Source organism: Sabethes cyaneus, chromosome 3, assembly GCF_943734655.1.
Source record: "Sabethes cyaneus chromosome 3, idSabCyanKW18_F2, whole genome shotgun sequence".
NCBI lineage: Eukaryota > Metazoa > Arthropoda > Insecta > Diptera > Culicidae > Sabethes > Sabethes cyaneus.
In genome coordinates, this window is record NC_071355.1 from 181,425,444 (window position 1) to 181,445,480 (window position 20,037).

At 38.9% G+C, this 20,037-nt stretch overlaps 1 protein-coding gene across 1 annotated transcript in view; it reads right to left on the bottom strand.

Annotated features, from left to right (window-relative positions):
* Positions 1 to 1,332: 1,332 nt before the first annotated feature.
* The window catches only part of LOC128741995 (carbohydrate sulfotransferase 5), a 52,221-nt gene continuing 33,516 nt past the window's right edge, over positions 1,333 to 20,037 (bottom strand). The window contains exons 4-6 of the mRNA XM_053838156.1: positions 10,806 to 10,985; positions 2,563 to 2,764; positions 1,333 to 2,495 (exon numbers count right to left, since the gene is read on the bottom strand). Coding sequence (XP_053694131.1) covers positions 2,379 to 2,495; positions 2,563 to 2,764; positions 10,806 to 10,985 — 499 coding nt within the window. The 3' untranslated portion in view covers positions 1,333 to 2,378. The remainder of the gene's footprint in view (positions 2,496 to 2,562; positions 2,765 to 10,805; positions 10,986 to 20,037) is intronic.

Consider the following 20,037-nt stretch of genomic DNA (forward strand, 5'->3'; position numbering starts at 1 on the left):
AGTGACCGACGAGCTCTCGGCGTTTTTGACCGTAAGATCCAGCGAAAAATTCTCGGCAGCATTTTAGACGTAATGTGGCGCAGGTGCATGACCCACAAGGTATACCAAGTATACAAAAGCACGAATATTTTGAGGCGTTTAAAACACGTTAGGTTACAGTGCGCTTACCACGTAGCATGGGTCGACAAAGACCGACGACTTCGAGGCAGACTCCGTAGGATAATGGAGGTATTTTGGACCATGCGCTACGCGGTCTCTATTTTTATCCACCACGGCAAAATCAAATGTGTGTGAGCCAAAATAAAGACCGCGTAACACATGGTCCAAAATACCTCCATTACCCTACCCGTTGGATGAGCGCTGTTGACGAGGATGCCAGAGCAGTGGGTGTTAGAGCCGATTGGAGCGCGGCAGCCCAAGGCCGATAAACGTGGTGACGCTTCTTAGTCGCTAAAAAAAAGTAAAGTAAGTCAGCGCTTGCAGAAGATTTCACTACCTTTTCTGGTGCTAAGTAGCGTAAGGTTGATTGCCTTTTCTGGTCCGACTATCCACGGCAGACTGTCCCTATTCAAACTCAAGCAAACAGAAGTACAACGACAATGACGTTGTTGCCGTTCCTATAGAGTGGAATACATCGGAGATAAGGCCGATTGAGGAAAACAGGAGAAGAAACGTGGAACTGCAAGCGAAGAAATTCAGCCGAAAAAGCAATTTGACCGCTGGAGGGAAAACAGCCAATGCAAAGCCAGATTGGCCGTGTGCAGGCAAAAGTTCGTGCAACGTACTACGGTGAGAAGTAAAATTGAAACATCAATCTTACAATAGTCATAAAATTTAGCAATAAATACTCGATATAATGAAAAATAAAAAATGAAAGTAGAAATCCTAGCCATCATATCTAAAAATTGTCATTTTATATTTCTTTTCGTTGTCTCGCATTTCAATGCTTTGAATTTAACATCGATACCATTCTCGATTGCTTGCTTTATTTATTATTGTATAAAATGTTTTGATTTGGCTTATTCCTGAACCGAAAACATTCGTTCAATTTTGTTTAAACTGATTTTACGATTTGGAAGCATATAATGTGGGGAAAAATTGATGTATATTTAGTGTGCACGAGAAAATTTTACGCTCGCAATACACTCGCTGGTACAAAACATAAGAGAAGAGAGCAAACTATACGAGTACTTTTATGGAAGATAATCATTGTTACAATGATAAATAAATACATAGGAAACAAATTGGTTTTTAAAACTTTCTCCATTGGTATAACATTCATGACAAAATAATAAAAAAAACAGCAATACTAGCTTAACTAGTACTTCATAGCAACAGAGATAAAAAATAGAAAGTAAGTAAACTTACGCAGAATAATGTAATATAGAAATGTACCATGTCTGTCTCATTGCAATAACATTCGTGAGTGACCTGACCGTCTTTTATTAATACTTCAAAATTATTTGAAGCAGCAATTAAAGCTTCGCCCAATTTTAGTACAAATTATTATATTATTTGTCATAAAGTAGCAAAGAACGTTCTCCTCGGCCGGTTATAATCGGCTCTTCCCGTAGAGCTTGCATACCTGTGTGCCATAATTCTAATAGGGAAATACGTGACAAGATCGTCTTACAGAGCAATATGTTAAGTAACATGAAACCAAAAGATATTCCATAAAAAATGTAATCTCTTATTGTGGGTAAAAATGCAACCTGCGAAAATACATACGCCATTGGATCTCTGAAAATTGGATTAGATGTTAGAAAACCAAACACCTCAACGCCCCGAGAATATGTGAGTTTGGAAATTTTAATAAATAAAAATATCCGATATTTCAATATAAATAATTAGCCTATTCGAGACATTGCAATTGAAACCTTGCAAGACATGTCTACTTTACTTTACTCACAATCCAGTTTTCACTTGATCAGTTCAAAAAAGTTATCACAACATACGTAGTACAGTTTTGTTTTAATTTAAATTTAGGATGTTTTAAAATATAAACATATGCTCCTATTGATGACGGTCTTGTCTATTTGCCCAAAAATTTCTATATACGTAATTGTTATTCATAATCAATAAACATTGAATAATTCGATTTCAATTTTACCTAGGTTCATCACAGATGCTTGTGTTCTCTATAAACTAAATTTGCTTTCTGCAGCACTTCAGCGCGTCCGTTCAAAACGAACAAGTACTTGACCCTATTAAGACAATTCAGTAAGTCAGTTGCCCGTGGAAAGTCTGGAACCGTGGATGATCGCGTCGTGAAACCGACCAGGAGCGGACCTGACTTACAAACAACCTTTTGTTCCGAACACATTCCGATCGATCGGCGGTGCCGATCAACTGCTTTCCGGTCCCGCCGTGGCCGCATTTCACGACACGCTGTACGGCAGCAACGGATCGAAGTTTAGGAGGTCCGATTCACTAGTCGCATTTTTGTATCCCCAGGACTTCATTGCGGTTACACAGCTATCCTGAATTATTTTCACCTGCAATTGGTGTGGTACATAGATGTTAAAGAGTGGCCGCAAAACAGGCATATTATCGATTACTTACCTCTTCGAATGTGAGATCTTTTGTCCAATGGAAGGGTGCTGACTTTGAATCACGAAAAGTGGAGCTAACTCCTCCGATGTCCAGCTTCGTGTGCGTATCCAAGAACGCCTCAACGGATGGATCGAACGGAAGACCGTAAAATTCGAGAATCTCTTTGGTCATTTTGTACGGATCCAACGACAGGTCTTCGTAGCGGATGGCGCTGAAAACAAAATAGAAGTTAGGTAAAATCAACATTTGAAATAATAAAAAATTTTGCAGCACATTTGACGGAATGAACTTATTATTCGTTATTTTTATTTTGAGCTGACTAACAATTGATATGAAACATCCTCGATAAATGCAAAGATTCGTAAATCAAATCAAAGTAAAAGCCTTACGAATTAACCTCTTTAAATTATCATCCAGGCTTAGAGCAAGCTTTCGTACTGATTACTGTTTGCTTCGTTGAAATATCATATGGCTTGCCAACAGGTCATGATTGAAAATTGGGCTCAAAAAATTATTTCCCATTCATTGGGCTCCACTCTAGCGAAATCGAGAAATCGAAAAACGCTCAAAGAAGTTGTAGTAATAGCCCAATCAATTTGGCATGCAAATGAAATGGAAAGTGAAATGATTACTAGATTGAGTTATCAGCTTCACATTAACCTCCGTACCGCTGTTGGTTCCGTTTCGTACTCTCGCGAGATAAGTTTTTAGTGTTTTAGTTGTATGAAACTGTCAATAAAATTTTATATGTAATCCTATTGAAGACAAACCTTTGAACGAACTAAACGATATGTGTGTGTGCTTCTTTTATTTTTCATCAAGCTATAAACACAGGATTGCAAAACACTGCATTGTATTAATTTATTTGTTTCATTCAAAAGTTAGCCACTAGAAGTCGACGAAAGGCGCCGTTGACTGACTGGCAGGAAAAAGTTGATTTCCGCCGTAAACTACATATCAAGCCGCACATGGCCTGGAGTTCAACGTGCCAAAGTGTAACTCAGTCAGCCGCTGTAGGTACCTACCTACCATTAAAAAGGTAAGAGTGTTCACCGGGCATAAGTGGACAGCAATATAAAAGAAAACTGAACCAAGCATGGTTCCGACCTGCGTTGCCCTCGCCATTAACGAAACACTATGATAAAATCCTATCACGTGATATTGCTTTAACATGAAAATAGTGGTGTATTCTTTCTTAAATAATTTTGAAAGAAATATGTTCGGATAAATAATAACAAAAATAAGCTTTGCCTTTTTATTTCCACAGAAATAATTTAAATATTCTTAACGATATAACGATTAGCAATAGGTGAAAAAACAAAGGTGATAAAATTAAAGGAGTAGACGAATGGGATAGAATTAAAGGCGTAAAGAGTAGCCTTAGAACAAGACAAGGCGTGACGAGTAAAGAGCGAGAAATTAGGCAACAGCCAGATTATATGAGCTTATTAGACATAGTTAATTGAATGAGGTTCTATTGTTTTAATAGAAAATAAACATGTTTTCAAAAGGATGCCAAAAACATCGAAACGTAAGGCATAGAAAAAATAAAGTGCCATTTGCTTTGCCGATTGACTGGACTTTGCCTGTGTATTGTCATCCACAATTACAGGACCATTACATTACATTTTTGCATTACTTTGTACGCTTTTTTGTTTGTACCTCCAGGTACGACACTGGCTACACAAATTTATTTTTTAATGATATGCATCATGAGCTTTTAAGCGAAAATCACAGTGGTTTTACTATTAGTTCTTTACAGGAGTCCAAGCAGACTTGAAATTTCTACGTCAATGCGAATAATGTCAAAGCTAAGGGAAAGGATGTTTCATATAGAAATGTAGAACTTGCTTTTAATCTAAACATAATTCGTTTTCATTTGTATTGGAAAATGATATCCAACATCTGGCTGACATCCATTTTTATATTTCCTTTACAATACGTAGACGGAAGGAACAGTAGAAGTGAGTAATTAAAGAAACTTGTTGATAGTATCTTCAGGGTGAGACAAGACGTGATTGGAAAAAGCGGAAAATCTGGTAGGGGATGGCCATTTAAGCAACGCTTATTAAGTTTGTATAACATTCTTTATCCAAGCAGGGGGAACCGCGGGTCGAACTAAGCTATAATAGGAGTCAATTATAACCGGATTCGAAGCTAACTTTTCCCTCAGGCCCTGTGGATCGCAGATATCCTATTTGATTTGAACCAATCTGCAGCTCCCTTATAATCGTGCGACGTATTTCAAGTTTCATCAACACTGGCGGGTTGAGTTATTTTTAGACACAAATTGTGCCTCTTGCCTTCTCTGTTGCAGTCACAACCACCGTGGAAGTCCAATATTCGAGCAGTTTTCACGGTAACAAAGCCTGGGGCTTAAACTTCTTTAAATAGTTAACTCTTCTTTAGCGATAGACTCTGCAGCCGACTGTTGAAGTGCAGGACAAATACAGCACTAGTGCAATTACTCTATCTAGCAGCACCTCCTTAGCCGAGATTTGAACATACGACGACTGACTTGTTAGTCCAGCATGGTACTTCGAAGCTACCTGAGTATTTACAGTAATCGAGACCGTATAGATATATTATTAACAACGTAGTGAATGTTGATTTCTAAGGCGACAATCATATGCGGCTTACCGGAGTAAAACAGGGGCTTCGCATCGCATGGCCCCATGAAAAAAATGATCCAACTGCGTTAAACCGCATGATATTGGAGGCTAGCTTACGGGTCCGTTACGCGAAATTTTTCCTACAACTAATTGACTTTTCGTACTTAGACATAGCCTGATGCACAAAATTTCTTCAATTTACTCCGTTGTGGGCTACCGCTATCCAATATCTCGGACGCCGTGCACTCTCCGTCAGATTTTGCTCCACCTGGTTTAATCATCTGGCTCGCGCGTTCCTGGTCGTTATGTTTCTCCCAGATTTGAAACAAACATCATCTTTGCAGGGTAGTTATCCGGCATTCTTTCAACATGCCCTACCCATCGAATCCGTCCAGTTTTAGCCAAGTTTTGAATATTAAATTGACACATAGAGTTCATGGTTCCTCCTCCGCCTCCATACACCGTTCTTCTGTACACCACTAAAGAACGTTCCAATCAGTCGTCTCTCGATACGTTTCATTGTCTACGATACGTTGTCCACATTTCATACCCGTAAAGAACAACCAGTCCAATGAGCGTCTTGTACAGAGTACACTTTGTACGGCAGCTTAGTCTGTTCGACGGAAATTGCTTGTGAAGCACACGTCTGCGTGATAACACGCCTCCGAATCTCTCGGTTAGTTTTTTTGGGCGATGGTATCATATATAGTTTGGAAGTCAACGAACAAACGGTGCGTGGCAATTCTGTATTCACGGAATACAGGAGGATTATTGACTGTTCGTCAACGAAACCGGTTGGATAAATTCCTACTAATCTGCGGATAGCCGGCGGAAAATGATTTGAGACAGCACTTTGTAGGCGGCATTGAGAACGGTTATCGCACGATGGTGCTCACAGTCGCTCTTCTTGAAGGTCGAAGATGGAGACATATAGACCCATTTTCCGCTCCTCCGGTATCTCGGTATCTCAAATTCTATCAATTAGCCGGTGCAGACAAGTGGCCAACTTTTCTGATCCCATTTTAATAAGCTCCGCTCCAATGTCATCTTCCCCAGCCGATTTTTATTGTTCTTTAGCCTTCTCGCCTATCGTTGGGCTGACGCCTCTTCCCTGTTTACCTCACAGCCGCACATTACTAACCTTGCTGCCATAATTCTCCGCCTGGGTGCCATTACAGAGACTATAGATTCAGAGGCACTCAAAAACCACTAAATTTTGAATCATAACGGAGAGTTACCTCTATTTGTGATGGTACTCTCCGTTTTGATTCAAAATTTAACGGTTTTTGAGTGCCTTGTCGCCTCTGTAACCTATAGTCTGTGTAGGTGCCAAGGTGCCATTCAGGTGTTCGTCGAAGTGCTGCTTTCATTTTTCGGTAACCTTACGGTCGTCCATCAAAATACTGCCATTCGCATCCCAACGTATTCCAGCTGGCGCGGCACAAAGTCTTTGCGAGATATGTTCAATTTCTGGTAGAACTTTCGCGTTTCCTCAGAATAATGCAGCCGCTCCAACTCTGTATACTCCTGCTCTTCCAGGTAGCGCTTTTCTCCCGGAAGATTTGGGTTTGCTGCAACTTCTTTTATTTTTGTCTGTCTACGTTCTAACGTATGGCACTGCTACGGTCCTCTAGAGAGGCTCCGTTCGTAGTTTACGCGTAGTTTACGGCTACTTCTGGCTGCTTCATTCACGCAAGATTTAACCAAGGCTGGCGCTGATGACGAAAATTGTTCACAACGAAGAGTTTTGGGCGCATGTTAACCATCACTAAAGCTAAAGGGCCGAGTAAACGTTAGCACTTCGATAGTCGTTCAAAACGAGGTCGATCTATGATTCTGTCTGATTTGGTGACCTCCAGGTGTACTTGTGTAGGAGTCTATGCTGGAAGGTACTGCGTACGACCATGTTCATGGAGATGGCAAAGTCGATAAGACTTAGGTCCATTTCGCAGGTCGGCGGGTGTGCGCAGAACTCTCCAATCACCAGTTTGTATTCCTTCTCCTGAGCCCCGACCTTAGCATTGAAATCACCAATGACGATCTTGATATCATGCTTTGCGCAGCAGCCGCTTTCACGCTCCAACTGCGTGTAGAATTCTCCCTTGCCGTCATCGGTACTTCTGAGGGGAAGGCTGTGCACGTTGATAATGCTTATGTTGCAGAGCCGGCCCTTAATTCTCAACCTACAAATTCGAGGGTTGATTGGCCACCACCCAATCACCCGTTTCCGCATCGCGTGTGTTGCCGCAACTCTGGTATGGAGATGGTTTATCCATCTCCGAACGCACGTACCGTTGAGCCATTTCAGCACACGCTACGGCATTGAACTTACGGCTCTTCAATACATTGAATATGCCCTTTGGAAGTTCAAAGATCAGTAGTTCTACGTATCGAGTTTCCAATCCGTAGGCCCAATACCAATACGCTAGTGTCATATGTTACCAAAGGGCACGCTGGTAAAGAGAGAACTGGGACAGGAATCAGAACACAGTCATGACATTATCATTTGTATTCAGTGATTTAACATTTTGGCTTCTTTGGAGAAGTGAAGGGCATAAAAATACGCTAATCAATTCTTTGTAATAATTACGTAATAAAGTTTATTGCAACAATTCTTTGTCCCAAAATATTAAGTACGTGGCTCACGGATTGGGCGGACCCAGCAAGGCGAAATCCATTTAGTACGTCATACAAATTACAACCAAAATCAACCCCCCTCACCACTCCCCCACAGTTTGTGCGACCACGTTTGCGGTTGCAAAGATCTTTTAGGCATGACAGTATCAGTAAAGCCTTAATGGAAAGTTCATACTAGAAGAATAAATCAGTCCTGTTCACACATCTATGTTAAACAAAAGTTATCATTCAAAAAAATTAACTATTTGTTGTAAAATACATCAGTACGTTAATTTTATAGAAGGCTTCAATAGTTGTATCTTCAAATGAAGGCTAAATCATAATTATAATTCCCCGAATAAATTTTCCAATTGAATTTTTTTCATGTGACGTCACATAACATCATACCCTCCCCACTACGTCACAAATCGTCACGATTACGTCAACCCCTCCTCCCCCTTATAAGCGTGACGAACTTCATGGATGGCCCCCAAGTCAGGTTAGGAGCACCGTAGGACAAAAAAAATTACTAGAATTCGTTAAAGCTCCTTCTTGAATAAACGATTAGCTGAAAGAACGGTGACTTTTTCATTCAATGCTTATTAGTTTTCCATGGTGGGGGCTTGATAGGCCTGCAATACAAGGGCTGGGAGCGTCCCAGTCAAACAAAATTCGAAACAGTGATGCATAGGCCAATTGTAGAGTTGATTATTATCTACAATATTGTTGAAGAGAGCGCAGTTTTATCTTTTATATGTATGGCGCTATGGGGCTGATACCCCGCTGGTAGCCAAAAAAGCACTCTTTTTGCTACCAATGGCATTGCAGCTCTGTAACGCTAAAAATACAAAAGATTAAACTATACTGTCTTCAATAATATTGTAGATAATAAGTAACTCTACACTTGTCCTATAAATCACTTTTTTGAATTCTGTTTGGCTGAGGCGCTGGAGTCAAAAGAGCAAAAAAGAAGTAAAAAGAGCAAATCAATCTTGCTACAATGATGTAAAAAAATCTCGCACAACACCTGGAAAATTCAGCGTGGTCTACATCAAAGTTGGTTAAAGTGTTAAAAATGCCAAAATCAACAGTATGCGTAATGTTCTGAAGGGTTATAAGGAGAACCTAGATGAGGAAAGGCGACAAAGAACTTTCCAGAAACCCGGAAGTAGGGACCGAGAGATGAGGAGGAAAATATTGGAGGTGCGTTAAGTCTGGATCCTGGATTTTTTTCTCGGGATATGACTAGAAGTTACGACAGCAACTATCAAACCACGCGGAATATCGTAGCTCGAGGCTATAGGTCTTACAGTGCTAGTAAACATCCGAATCGGCAATTGAAGTAGATTACCAAGAAGTGTGCTAGGTGTTTGTACGGGTAAAAAACGGATTTTGCCATTTATTCATAAACATATAGGTTACGTTATATTCTGGCTTGATCTAGCTAGCTGTCACTACTCTAAATTGGTGCCAGAGTGATATGCAACTGATAATCTAAGCTTTTTGCTAAACAACGACTTCGACGAAACGGGGGGACAGTCAAATGTGCTATAAAGAAATTCGTTCAAAGTGGAAGAAACATGCTGATTCCGTCGTATCGTCAACTGTGCAGGGTATGTTGAGTTCTATTAAGAGAAAAGTTTGGGATTTTATCAGAACCAAAGAAGTGCAATGATGTAATACTGTGACACTTAAAGCTGAACAAAAATACTGCAATCAAGTCATTTATATGTTTTCACTCCAGTCCCGAATTAGAGGTCGTTCTAGGCGTCCAGATTATCTCTTAGCCAGGCTTTATCATGACGGATTAACCTCATAATTCTAGTTATCAATGCTATAACTATGATCAACCTGTTGGCAAACACAATTGTGAGAAACGTGCTGCTCGACTCACAAATGCTGATACCTGGCAAACCGAGTGTGTTCTTGATGTTCGTATTTCCAGACTTCGGGTCACTAATTTTAATACTGATATATTTTTTATTTTACTAACTTTTTACTACAAAAATTTCTTTTCTATTTGAATTGCTGACCTCAAGATTTTAAAAACAATCTGATTTACATCATCATACATCATCTGCAGTTGATTGCAAAAAGGTCCAACTAATAGTCGCTTAGCAATGGTACGTAGGGACTGCTAGATGGATTAGGATTGTAGGGGTTTCCTTCTTGCATTTCTGCAGTCAGGTCTTGTCGGTCTTTAAAGCCTACAGACGCAATTCAATTCGCTGTACCTATGCCGCAATGCCAATTCAGAGAGAGATTGCTGAACAGATTGATACCTTTCACTTTCGCATCGGCAGTCACATGCGTGTCGAGAATAATTCAATAAACCGTTGTTCAAGCCGCATTGTATACATATATTTTAAAGTCGATGCGGGGCTCTTTTACTATGCATTGACTTAGAGCTGCTTACCCGGCGCCGCGCCGCCAGGCATCGACGCGAAAGCGGTGCATGTTTAGGTGGTTTCGAGGAGATATCTATGCTATTTTGCACGCGTTATTTTAATGCTAGACAAACTGTGCGAGTCATGACTACTAATGGAATGATTACAGTCTACTGGGGTGAATTAACATTCAGGATTTGGTATGCCTTTCGAGTATTTACTGTTTTGTAACCAACCAGTCATGATGAAAAAAAAAACAATGGAGATAACCTCTTGCTAAAAAATACCTTCGGAGCGAGTGTATGATGTGACTGCAAAGTAATAATAATAATGCGATTATACTACTCACGGTAAAATCAAAACAAAACATCCCGAGATGGATTTGATCAAAATATGAACTTGTTATACCCAACTGCTTTATCATGATTCTAAGCATAACGTGATCATGCACCAAAAATCCCCTTTTAACAGAGGCATAAAAAAAATCTGAGATTATTAAACTCCAGAGATATATGAAAACTGGACAACAAGTCGTATCTCAATTTTGGATCAAACGTGCGTAAAAACAAACAAACACAATTAGGTACATTGCTATTAACATAAGTACATTGATTCTAAAAAATGGCTAAACACTTACCGGAACCTTGTCGGATACATTTTTGTCAGCTCGACGGCCGCTTCGTAGTCGAGCTGCATATCGTTGCAGACCGTCGGCGGATGGTCACAGTCCGGGCGACCGGGACACCACACTCGATGCTTGCGCGACTGCAGTGACCCCCGGGGATCGCGGATCAGTAGGATAACGCGAACGTTCAAGCTGCGAAGGAAGAAAAATATACCGACGTTAAATATGAGCGCTTGGTGAGTCATTTTCGATTATGAGCAAAGGTAGAGAGAGAGCTGTTCAATTTGGGATAGTTCAGTTGTCATATGTTTGTCATATGCAGCAACAAAGCCAATGTTTCAGCCGACATAATAAATACGATGACCTCCTGCTGCCAACGCAACGCACGGAAGCAGATAATCATCTAATTGGTCGCTACACATAAATAATCTGTTTTTGTCTTTCGGCTTTTACCATATGGAGAGAGCGAAACTAGTGTGTTTGTAGGATGAAGCAGAGTTAGTCTAGTACAATATTGCAAATTTGTTATTTCAGTTTATTTGAAAATTTTCCATCTGCACAATTTCTTGTGAATTAAATAGATCACCTGATTTTCACAGTGTTTCTAATGCGAAAGTAATCGAATGACAAATAACCACCGCCATAATAGAAATTCGACGCGGGTGACAATGGTAACGTAATTAGATACCGCTTCGAAAGACATTTCCAATCCCATTAGCTCGAGCATCGCGGGAAATCCAACCATGATTGTCACGATCCGGAAGGATGGCGTAATTCGACACCAATCACCACACGATGCTCAACGAGCTTTATAGTACCTAGCTGTTATGTAGGTACTGGATCATGTGTTATTCAGACTAATCTGCCTGTCTATCTGTCGCTTAATTGGCTGTGCAATTAGGTTGCAATATATGTATATCTGTTTGATCAAATCTCCGCGAGTAATAATTAAAAATAGTTTTTATAGAGTTATAATTGATTTACATGGAACACCTGGTTATATTGCTAATAAGCTTATGATTACTACTGAAAAATTAAAAATTTATATAAAAGGGAAAGGGCACAATAAATGTATCTAACTATTGGATGTTGTTACAACTAATTGTAATTTTTTTTATGTTGTTTAGTTTATGGAACTAATGTCAGTACAACGTCAATTTAAGTAATCTATTTTCTCAATTACTCCACACATTATTTCGATATCATTCCTCACTATTGGAGCATTTTAAAACGAAAGATAACAACAATTACCATTAAACCAAAACAGCTCCCCTAATTATAATTATCCGTGTCAATCGTTCCAATGTTGTTTGTTTGTTTGTTTGTTTATTAGAGACACTTTACAACTTTCGGTGCATTCGTGTCTGAATCGTTCCAATGATAGTCGAGTTAAACATCTGTCACGGTCTTACAGAGTATATTTCTCATGACTTTCGGAATCAGATTAAACTTTTTGTGACCATTATCTTCGAACCATGAAAATCACAAATTTATAACTAGCGGGGCGTCATAATTGAATAAAAATAAATCAGGTTCCAGTCATATCTCTTATTTCTCAACGAAGAATTCTGATGATGTTAAAAAATACAGCGAAAAGACACATTTTATCACTGATTTTAGGCACCGGTGGTTCATATTCTAGCAAAATCGATTGAGCGATTAGAACATTTAAGAAGCATCAGCCTACCAATCGGAAAGATGGCAGCGGTAGAAAATGTGGCACCACAGACTTGGAGAATGCCAGAAAGGTAGTTGTACATTCAAGCGTAACCCAAGAAGAAGAATCAATTCGATTCCGGATGTGAAAAAAAGGCAAAACATTGTAAAAAGGCAAAACACTACACTACACATGTATAAAGTTCGAAAAGCACCGAACCGGAGTGACAAACAGAACATGGCAGCCAAAACTCGCCCAAGGAAGCTGTACAGGATAAGTAAAAATCGTACCGCATAGTGATGAATGATGACCTACATCAAGTCCGATGCCAGACAAATGCCGGGACATGATAACACCACGCTGTAATTTATAAAATATTTGATGTCTTCAGTTCCGTCACAAATTTCTGTGTTGTTTTATTAAAATCAAATATTTCTTCAGTTATTTCAAAGGTCCTAATGCAAGCGGTGATAAGTTCTTGGTAACCAAACAACGTGGGATGTTAATCAGTTTGTAAGAGGTCACTAGAGCGAAAAGCAAGTTACGAAGCATGGAGATTTATGAGAGACAAAAGCGTCGGCCAATATATGTCACCATTCATCACTTTCGCCATAAAAATAGATGCAGTTTACGACGGCGCTCGAGCGTATTGATAACCGGTAGACGGCAACGGTCTGGATACGCCGTTAGGTTAACCGGACCACTCCAAGGAAGTACAAGTAGTGCGAGTCAGACAAATCTTTTCTAAATACGCTTAATCCTCAGATTCCAAGACAATTGATGTGAAACCCAAACCAAATTGCTGGTTTCCAATAGTGGACAAACCAGAAAGCAATAAAGAGCTTTTAGGCAGTGTGGATCCTTATAGTCACGGGCAATTTTGGAGATAAAGCCAAGCTGACGTGTGGCTTTCGATATCAAAGCGGTATGATGTAAGAGAAAAAAAGTAAAGCTTCAGACATTGTTATCGTCCACGTTTCGAACCTCTAAAAACAGTTTTAGATCATTAGCATATACCAATTGGCAGCCAGATGGTAGTAAAGCCGTTAAAGAATAGCAAGAATAATAAGGGGCCCATGTTGCTTCCTCGCGGCACTTCTGAATTATTGCGAAACTGCGAAGATATGCATGCACCGAGCTTAACGCATAAAGTTCTTCCGCGTAGTGATGAACTTAACCACTCAACGAATCGACAAGAAGCTCTAAGTCGCGGAATTTTACGCAGAAGTATTCCATAATCAACTCGGTCGAAGGTGGTTTTTAAATAAGTCAGCGTATATGACATCAATTTATGCTTCCTGTTCCATTTTCGAGATACACATTAAAGCAAGCTCCAGTAACATACTCCCACGATAACACAAAGTGTCTTTACATTGCGTAGAGACTCCCTGCTTCAAGAAGACGTAATTTTGCTCTTAATTTTACATGAGGAATTGGGGATTGCTTGCTTTAAAACGCTATGGCTCAGGATTGGCACAGAATATCTCGTGGTTCGTGGTGATGAGTTATTCTTAGAGTAAATTAACCATTAGTGGACCAGTTAGTACTTGAGTAGTTTTCTTCCATGAATTATTTTAAACTGGTAACGCTAAACACGCAAGCAATGGTACTTACAATACGAGTAACTTTCGATTAAGCCTAAAAAAATATCAATTTATGTTGAAAATCTCTATATTTTGCACATTCTTTAAAACAGATTGGAATGTCCGTTTTCCTTTAATGGACCCTGTGGGTTACAATAAGATAACGACCGGGTCCATTATAGCAATTCTAGTGTATTTTGCATGGAGAGGGCTCACTAATGGCGACATGGACATGGACATGGATAATGGACTTGTTGAAAATATCGAGTTTAAGGCATTAATAAGGCATTACAAATATTTAAAAAAGTTTTTGTCCCTCCGGTGTTGGGCCACGAAAACAAAGAGAATTTTTTAATCGAGCACAAAAAATATGGATTTTAGGCATTTTTACTTAAAGTTTAAACGTGAACACCAAATCTATTCTTGCTTTTATTAAATACGTTGTTGTTTTTCATGCAAAAATCTACAAACAAAAAGACAAAAACGAAGGAAAATTTTTTTGCTCGAGTTTCGGAAATTCCACTGTTTGAACTTCCATTTCTTTTTCGTGCTAGAAGCTTTAACTCAAATTGTACACTCATTTTTTGAGTTTTTCTGGCTGTAGAGTCCACAGACAATTGATTTTATAAGAAAAATTTAACTCATATCCTACAAATTGTTTTTTTGCCCCCCGATTTTTCAAGCCAATTTCCAAGGGGTGGGGGGGGTGACAAAAACTTTGAAAATGATTTGCAATGGCCTAATTGAATGCAGCTAAATCTCTATAAACTGGAATGTGTGGTATGTTTAGTACTTTCTGTTTCATGTCATATTTTCTCGGAAATAAGTAGCACAAGCTAATAAACGCCGAAACTGTACCCGAGGTCCATTATAGGTAAAGGGTCCACTGATAACTTACCCTATGTAAAAAAATCTGGAAAGCACAATTGAGTCAAAAGTTTTAATATGGAATTGAACTCATTGGGAGAAATACGTAAATTTAGTTTTCAATTCGAAGTAAAAACGATTTGATTCCACTGCGTCTAAAAAATATTATTTTTCCGAATTCTTATGGCAATATTCTTTGATAATGTGAAAATAGTTTATTTCTTAAATTTAACATTTTCAGAGATATAAACTAAAAAAATAAGAAGATTTGAAAAAAACTGGTTTTTCTTCAAAAAAGGAGGTTCTGCCATTAATTGAAGGAAGGTACAACCGGTTCCAAATTTGGGATTTTTGCTTTATGACCTAAAACAAACAACCTGACAAAATTTCATTCCAATCTGAGAAGGTCGATTACACGTTGGAACTTTTTTTTTGATCATTTCGCGTCTTGAAACATTATTTTTAGACTTTAATTAAATATTCAATAACTTGAGAATGGCTAAGCCCAAGAAAATCTTTTGATGGGATCATCTTCACAAATCACTTAACCATACATTTGATTCACACAAACACAATTTACTGGGTTTCCGACAAGAAATATGATGAATTAAAAATTGTTTTCCAAAAACGTACATTTTTCAGCTGCTGAAGGCAATCGCCACCTCGCTACTAACGAATCAATCACATTTTTCAGCACTGTTTACAACTACTCTAATAGTCAAGCACTCAATTGTCACATACCATATTATTCACTCTCTTTTTTTCTATTATCTAAGGCTTTGTCACTAACCGAAAGTTTTATTATTTTATAACAAAACTGAAAACAAATTCTGAATTGACGGAACCTGTTCACCAGTAGCAGCAGCTGCAGCATAACTGATGAACTATCGTGTTGCTAAGACACTGTTTCGGTTCTGGAAATTAGAATTATAGGTTTGAAATTAACTGAAACCTCCAATGGTGAAAACGTGGTTCAATACTTTCAAGAGAAATGTATGTTCATAATTAATATTTCTTTATTAAAAACAACAGAAAAGACAGCTTTTTCAATAATTTTCGAAGATTTTCTCAGTGATTTAATGAAGCAACGATGTGTTTCAATGTTATTTGCTTTGACTACACTGTTCTGAGTCGGACCGTGCGTACTGCTATGTTTACCTCTTTTGTTCTCCCACCATCCTTATGAACAGCGAGTGAGACGTCAAACTCGCAGTTTCCCATAAGAACACCAGAGAATAAAAGAGACGACGAATACCGTTTGCCGAACGGTGCGGTGAGTGTATGCCCCGATAAACAATTTAGACAGATGGCATTTCACGCATCTATACCGATACGTTATGCCGATTACGTATCAGATGCCGATTAGTAGGTCGCGGATAGGAACGCGAGCTTACTGAATAGGGGGAAAAGTTCGAGGGATTTTTCACGGGGACGTAAAAAAATTCAGATTTCAGGATTGCTTAAAAAAGCACCTTGAGGGTGAAAATATGTTCGGTCTGGTCAAAATTAGTTCCACCGCTCCAACTTTTAAAGCGGAAAATCAAAAGTTTAGCACAACAATAGTGTTTTCGAATGGTAATAGCTTGAAGAACTAAAGATAGTAAGAAGATTGGTATGCTGATATCCCCCACTTAGTCAACCCATCGCTTGTAATAAGGTAAAACAATCAGTGACCCGCTTAGACTGCTTAAAACCGGTTCTTTACCCTAGGGTTTAGTGCTAATTCCCGTCGTATTAGGGAAAACCACTTCAATTTTCATCAGTTCTTGAATGGATTTTAAAGAAAAATTCAAAATTCTTTAGTTTTTGAGTTACGCCAAAATTTCTGTTTTATTTGTATGAGAGTCCTACCCCCTACCACTCAGTCATGCACAATCACTTTGACTCAATTCACATTCATTTAACAGTACCGTCTCAGTCATGCAGAATTTGAAAAAGTTATATATGGGATGATTGAAGAACTAGTTATTATCTACAACTTTTCTGAATAAAGTATTGCTGTATCTTTTGCATTTACAGTACTACCACGCTAGTACCCCTTTATTGATTAAATGAACGTTCATTTAGTCATTGGCGCCTAGAAGAGATTTAGCCCTCCCTATAAAAATGGATTGGGCCGACCAAATGGCGAAAAAACTGCCGGAAAAAAATGCCACCCCCTGGAAATGAGCGCTAGTTCCGCTAATGCATTTAGTCACTAAAGAGTTACTATCAATGTAGTGCCGTAACTACAAAATGGGTATGAAATGGGGAAGGCAAATGAGCGTCCAATATAGCTCTAACCATCCCAAGCCCCTACCTAGCGCCTCCACGTGGCCATACCTGGTAATGCTCTATTGAGTAGCCAAGCTAGGAGGTGCGTTGCTGGGTGGTTCCCGGCTGCCTGGTCTCAAAACCGCGGTTTTGGGCAGACGGCGGAGCCACACGGCCTAGCTAATAGGTAAGCCTAATAAGTTATTTTAATTATTTTTTTCGTTTTAGCTTATGAAGCATCTCCTGCTATATAGTAAAAACTGGCCAAAACGAGTTTTAATACTGCACATGGATACCAGAATGAAAAATTAAATTAACTTTCAAAAATTAAAATTAAATAAGAAGCATTTATGGAACCCAAAGGACGCTACTCTATTCCATACGAAGGACTGCTGGTGAGATTGTTCTATTTTTATCATTTATACCACATTTCATCTTAATATCATATCATATATTAACAGTATTATTATGGATATCATAAATGTGGAAGGCTGGATGACGGAGTGGATTGCCAACCTGAATCCTTAAGGTCTGAAGCAAATATGGCACTTCTCAATTCAAAACAAACAAATCATCACGTGGGTTAAAGTTGGTATAGCGAAATTGATTATTACATGGAAGGATCCTAATGCTGGAAGGCGACTCTTATAACCCCGGAATGCGCACAAGTGCCTCTGCTTGTGGGTCCGCCCAATCCCTTTTGGCCCTTCTGTAACAGCATTAGTGTGAAATTCATTTGATAATCAAATTTGGATCTACTGTAATTCTACCCACATACATTGGCAAGTCCTTGAAATGATGGTGGCTTTCCCCTACTACTACTACTACTACTACTACTATGTAGTGCCGTAACTACAAAAGGTACAGCAAAACTTTATTCAGCAAAAGTGTAGATAATAACTAATTCTACAAATGTCCCATATAAAACTTTGTCAAATTTTGCTTGGCTGAGACGATTCTGTCAAATGAATGTGAATTGAGTCAAAGTGATCGTGCCATTCCAGCCCCCTATCACAGGGGTGAGGGGTCTCAAACCATCATGAAATAAATTCATGCCTCCAAAATCCCTCACATGCCGAATTTGGTTCCTTTTACTTGATTAGTTCTCGAGTTATGAGAAAATTGGTGTTTCATTTGTATAGGAACCTCCCCTCCCCCCTCTTAAAGTACCTTAGTACCTTAGTCTTAGTAAAAATTTCTGCCTCCAAAAACCCCCACATGCACCATTTGGTTCCATTTGCTTGATTAGTTCTTGAATTATGAGGAAATTTGTATTTCATTTGTATGGGAGCCCCCCCCCCCCCCCTCTTAGAGGGGGAGGAGTCTCAATTCACCATAAAAAAAATCCTGCCTCGTAAAACAAATGCCAAATTTGGTACCACTTACTTCATTAATTCTCGAGTTTGTGTTTCATTTGTATGGGAGCTCCCATTCTTAAAGGAAGAGAGGACCTAGAACACCATAGAAAATATTTCTGCCTCCTAAAACCCCCACATGCCAAATTTGGTTCCGTTTTCTGGATTACTTTTCAAATTATGCAGAAATTTGTGTTTCATTTTTTATGGGAGAGGGGAGGGGTCTCTAACCATCATAAGAACGTTCCCCGGCCCCAAAAACCTTTGCATACAAAAGTTCACTGAAATTTCACATCGATCAGTTCAGTAGTTTCTGAGTCTATAAGGAACATACAGACAGACAATTCATTTATATCGTTATAGATTTATATTGGATAGAAGGGAAATATGTGGTTAAGACGAATCAGTAACAAACTCTAAAAAAATGGTCAAAATGGTGCATAGAATTTGATTTTGCTACAGTTTTACATAAGTAATGTAAAGTTCAAATTGTAAAAAGCAAACTTGTCGGCCAGATGCCATTTAATTCGGTTCCGTGTCGTGCGAACATATTCACTCTTGTCTGCTTTCTTACTCCTCAGCTGCGGCTACAACCGTCGATGCACGAAATTTGGGTTCACATTAGCAAGTTCATGAGTGCAGAATATGTAGCCTGTTGGCAACGTTGTGCGATAAGAAAAAACACGATCGAAGGTGTAGCTTGTACAATAAATTTCCAAACGGCGATATTTAAGTCGGATTCCCACTGGTGGTGTCCAAGCCAATATAGTATAGGAAAGTATAACTCAGCAGGTTGGAAATCAAGTAGCGCATGAATGGCGATACATTGCTTTTTTATGTCCTGTGACTAGTCTGTACTTTCCATGAAGTCGGGACTATGTAGTCCAAAGTTTCTTCTTCGTTTTTTTAAAGCAGCAGTAGCCACACACTTATTGTATGTAATGGTCGTCCGTGCCTGGGAGTAAGGTTATCACACGGAAAATGTATAAGGAAATTGACCTTGAAAGTTTTTATTAATTTGCACTATCAAACGAAATGAAAAATAATCTTTTTTGGAATGCGAATTATCAAAATCTGTTCTGAATTTAAAGAGCTATTTTAGCATACAAAATCTTTCATTCTTTCGTAAAGCTGGCCTAAATCTAAACCTTGGAATGACACCCTGCTATAAGGCGTACTGCCAGTACTCGCTTAACAGTCCCATTTATATAAGAAACTCCATAGAAAAAGGGACTATTATGCGAGCAGCGGCAGCGTAATTCTATGTCAAAAAATATGCTCAATGGAAAATGAACAATTGCGTGGTACCCAACATATCAGCAAAATTTTCATTCCAATCAAAAACAGTTGAGACAAAAACGGTTTTCACAGCCTTTTGAACTGAAAATGCTCATTAAAAATTGTTTTAAACTCGCTGCTGAAATATTTATCTTCGAAATCTTGAGCTCAACTTGTGCTGCACACAACCGTTGTCATTCTAGTATTTATTCCTATACAATGAACACGTGATGTAGAAACGCACGCTAAGC